This window comes from Opisthorchis viverrini, assembly GCF_000715545.1.
Source record: "Opisthorchis viverrini unplaced genomic scaffold opera_v5_50, whole genome shotgun sequence".
Lineage (NCBI taxonomy): Eukaryota > Metazoa > Platyhelminthes > Trematoda > Opisthorchiida > Opisthorchiidae > Opisthorchis > Opisthorchis viverrini.
The window spans coordinates 704,400-707,213 of record NW_008751706.1 but is presented as its reverse complement, the minus strand read 5'-3'; the positions used below and the strand labels follow the sequence as shown (position 1 = coordinate 707,213).

Sequence of the window (2,814 nt, the reverse complement as noted above, 5' to 3'; positions counted from 1 at the left end):
ATTATATTATATTATATTATAATTATATTATATTATACTGTATTACATTTTGATATATCATATTTGTTGTCATTTATATTGCAGGTGAACGGCTCGTGTCAAGCGGCACTAGTAGACGTGCTATCGATCGGTTTCCAAGTTCGGCATGGTCAGCACTTGCAAGTCCTTAGTTGTGATCCACCCTGAGGTGAAAGACTCAGAATGATCACCTATGATGATATACAAGCGCGTTGTGATCCACCCTGAGGTGAAAGACTCAGAATGACCACCTATGGTGATATACAAGCATATTCTTCCGACAAGTAGAAGAACACAGGGGAATGAACGTTACTCACTTTGTAGAATTCGGTGGATTACGTACACCATATGTTGATGGAGTAGCGCTTGGCTGAATGGTAATGCTAGGGTTATGTATTTGTTAGGACGAACACTCCTCGTGAGGTTGCTGACACATCTCGGATAACCCTCGGCCGGTTTAGTCCCTGTTGGGGCCAGCCGCGGTCAGCTGCGGTCCCCGAGTTTCTGTCGCCAAGCATACTCATTTGCCCGCCGGTTGCCGTGACCTCACCGCGAAACTACAAGCCTAGGAGTCACGGGTTCGAGGCTTCGTGAGGATCACAATGCCAATGATTCTCAGTGAGAATGGAACCACAGCGTATGTGTTTTTGGCTTTTCAGTAGTGACTGGCTTAACTCACGGAGTCAAATCCCCATTGAAAGTTCTCAAATCTGCTCAAGCTGTCAACAGTTGCTGATGTGTACTCGTGAGGAATGAACTGGGCATTTTGTGGGATGCGTCGCTGTTAACATCAAACAGGCAGTCCGGGAGCAAAGACAAACAAGGTTTGATTTCGATACATACACTCATTTGCAAATAAATTCGGTTTTTACGAGAGACTCAACTTAATCTCTCGTTTATGCTATTCTACAACTGAATGGGCTGCACACAGGCCGCTTCATCATTTAGTTGGCACGATATTCGAGATACCCCAGTATATTTTCATAAAGGAAACTATCCACAAGGTTGCTGAAAACTTTTCGACAGCCCACGACCGGTTTCGCCCTTCTTGGGGCTCAGTCTTCCATGAAAACTAAATGGATTTGCTAATGAGTGTATTTCTCGAAAACAGTCCAATTTGGGTTCAAGTAGAACATAAGGTTGACGGAAATCCGGGGACTACGCCTACGTAATGAGCCCCAAGAAGGGCAAAACCAGTCGTGGGTGGTCGACAAATTTCCAGTAACCTTATGAGTAATGAATGACGAATATGCTAGGTACGTTATCCCTGAAAAAGCCGGCATTAATATCGAAGAAGCTGTCGACCGGTTTGTTGTTCAATCACCATTACAATGGATTTTCTCATCGATGCGACGGACTGCGGGGACAGTGACCAAACCATACAGTTTTGAATGTGTTTTTATTAACTTGTTTGTACGATGCAGTGTGCTTTTTTTTGAATAGCATACTTACAGAAGGGACAGAAATTACCGCATATAGTGAACTGCATTATTCCGCGTCACCTGGACAGTCGACAGCACGGAGGCAGACGAAGTCAGACAGGCAGACCACAGAATCGAACTGCCCACCCCTTGGTGGTCTTTTAATGCTGGGTTAAAGATGCCTACGTGAGGTGTGTCAGACTGACGTTACTGTGAAGTTTAACTACTGCGAACCATTGCTTAGGCTCTTTGGACAGAATCCGGTCAAATGAGTGGCAAGAAACTAAATTTGAATATTGCAAGCCAGGTACAGCTGGTAAGCACCACTACGACAAAAATCAATAATTCAAACGATGACTGCACATGGGCTGCACGTGACATATGCACATCTCCTATATCGAAAGGTTGTTCCAGTTCACGAGCTTTACTTTTCATGCCAGCAAAATAAAAGTAATTCCTTTGAGCAGTTTGTAGGGTAGGGGATATGGATATATTCTGAGTACTAGTGCGGTTGCTGTCATTTACATAGCATGCACCTCACTGAGATTTCCTTGATGAAAGCGATTGAATGAACGTTCATCCACACAACACGACATCTTTTGGTCGCTTACTAGGAGAAGAAAGAAAACTTCTGTTAACTCTGTGAGGCAATGCTGAGCGGAATTGCTAAATCAGCTGGCATCCTGACTATCCTGCTTGCTACGAGTTCGTCCGGGGTTGGAACACACGAAAATGTTCGGGCCGCGTGGCTCAGTAGAATAGATTTAAACCACATACCCAAGAGCCTCGATAACTGTGAAGCCACAACTGGAATGAATAAACGTTCAGCAATACAGATGTGTGATTTACATAGTCTGCAATGCTTTTGGTTGCAAAGTGATAAGTTCAACTTAGGCCACAATCGATGATCTCGTAGGATTGAGGATCCCATTTCTAGGGCAAGCACACCTTGTGAGTTTCAGAGGACTAGTAAATTCAAGGATTATTCCCACTAGGGGACCATTCGAGACACTTTGTTCCTCGGTAGAATAACAGAAGAATGTTCTCTAACGTGAAACCCTGTGGATTCGTAGTCTCTGATACCCGGAGATTGAAATCTGATTTTTTTTGGTAAATGGAGAAATCTGGGTTAACTTTTTTCCAGCCACGGCTTTTTGTCGCTTTGTAAAGTAGAACATGAGGTTGACGGAAACTCGGGGACTGCGCCTACCTGATGAGCCCCAAGAAGGGCGAAACCAGTCGTGAGCTGTCGAAGAGTTTTCAGCAACCTTATGAGTAGTTTCCTTTATGAAGAGAAATGATGTTTCCACGAAGCATCCAGTTGACGACGTTCTTGGTTCTTTCTCACACGGTTATTACCACAGGACAGTCTGGC

At 44.2% G+C, this 2,814-nt stretch overlaps 1 protein-coding gene across 1 annotated transcript in view; it reads right to left on the bottom strand.

Annotated features, from left to right (window-relative positions):
• Positions 1–366, bottom strand: part of T265_03473 (hypothetical protein) — a gene marked incomplete at both ends in the record, with an annotated part of 6,548 nt that extends 6,182 nt beyond the window's left edge. Inside the window, one exon of the mRNA XM_009167973.1 lies at positions 336–366. Coding sequence (XP_009166237.1) covers positions 336–366 — 31 coding nt within the window. The remainder of the gene's footprint in view (positions 1–335) is intronic.
• Between the last annotated feature and the right edge of the window lie 2,448 nt (positions 367–2,814).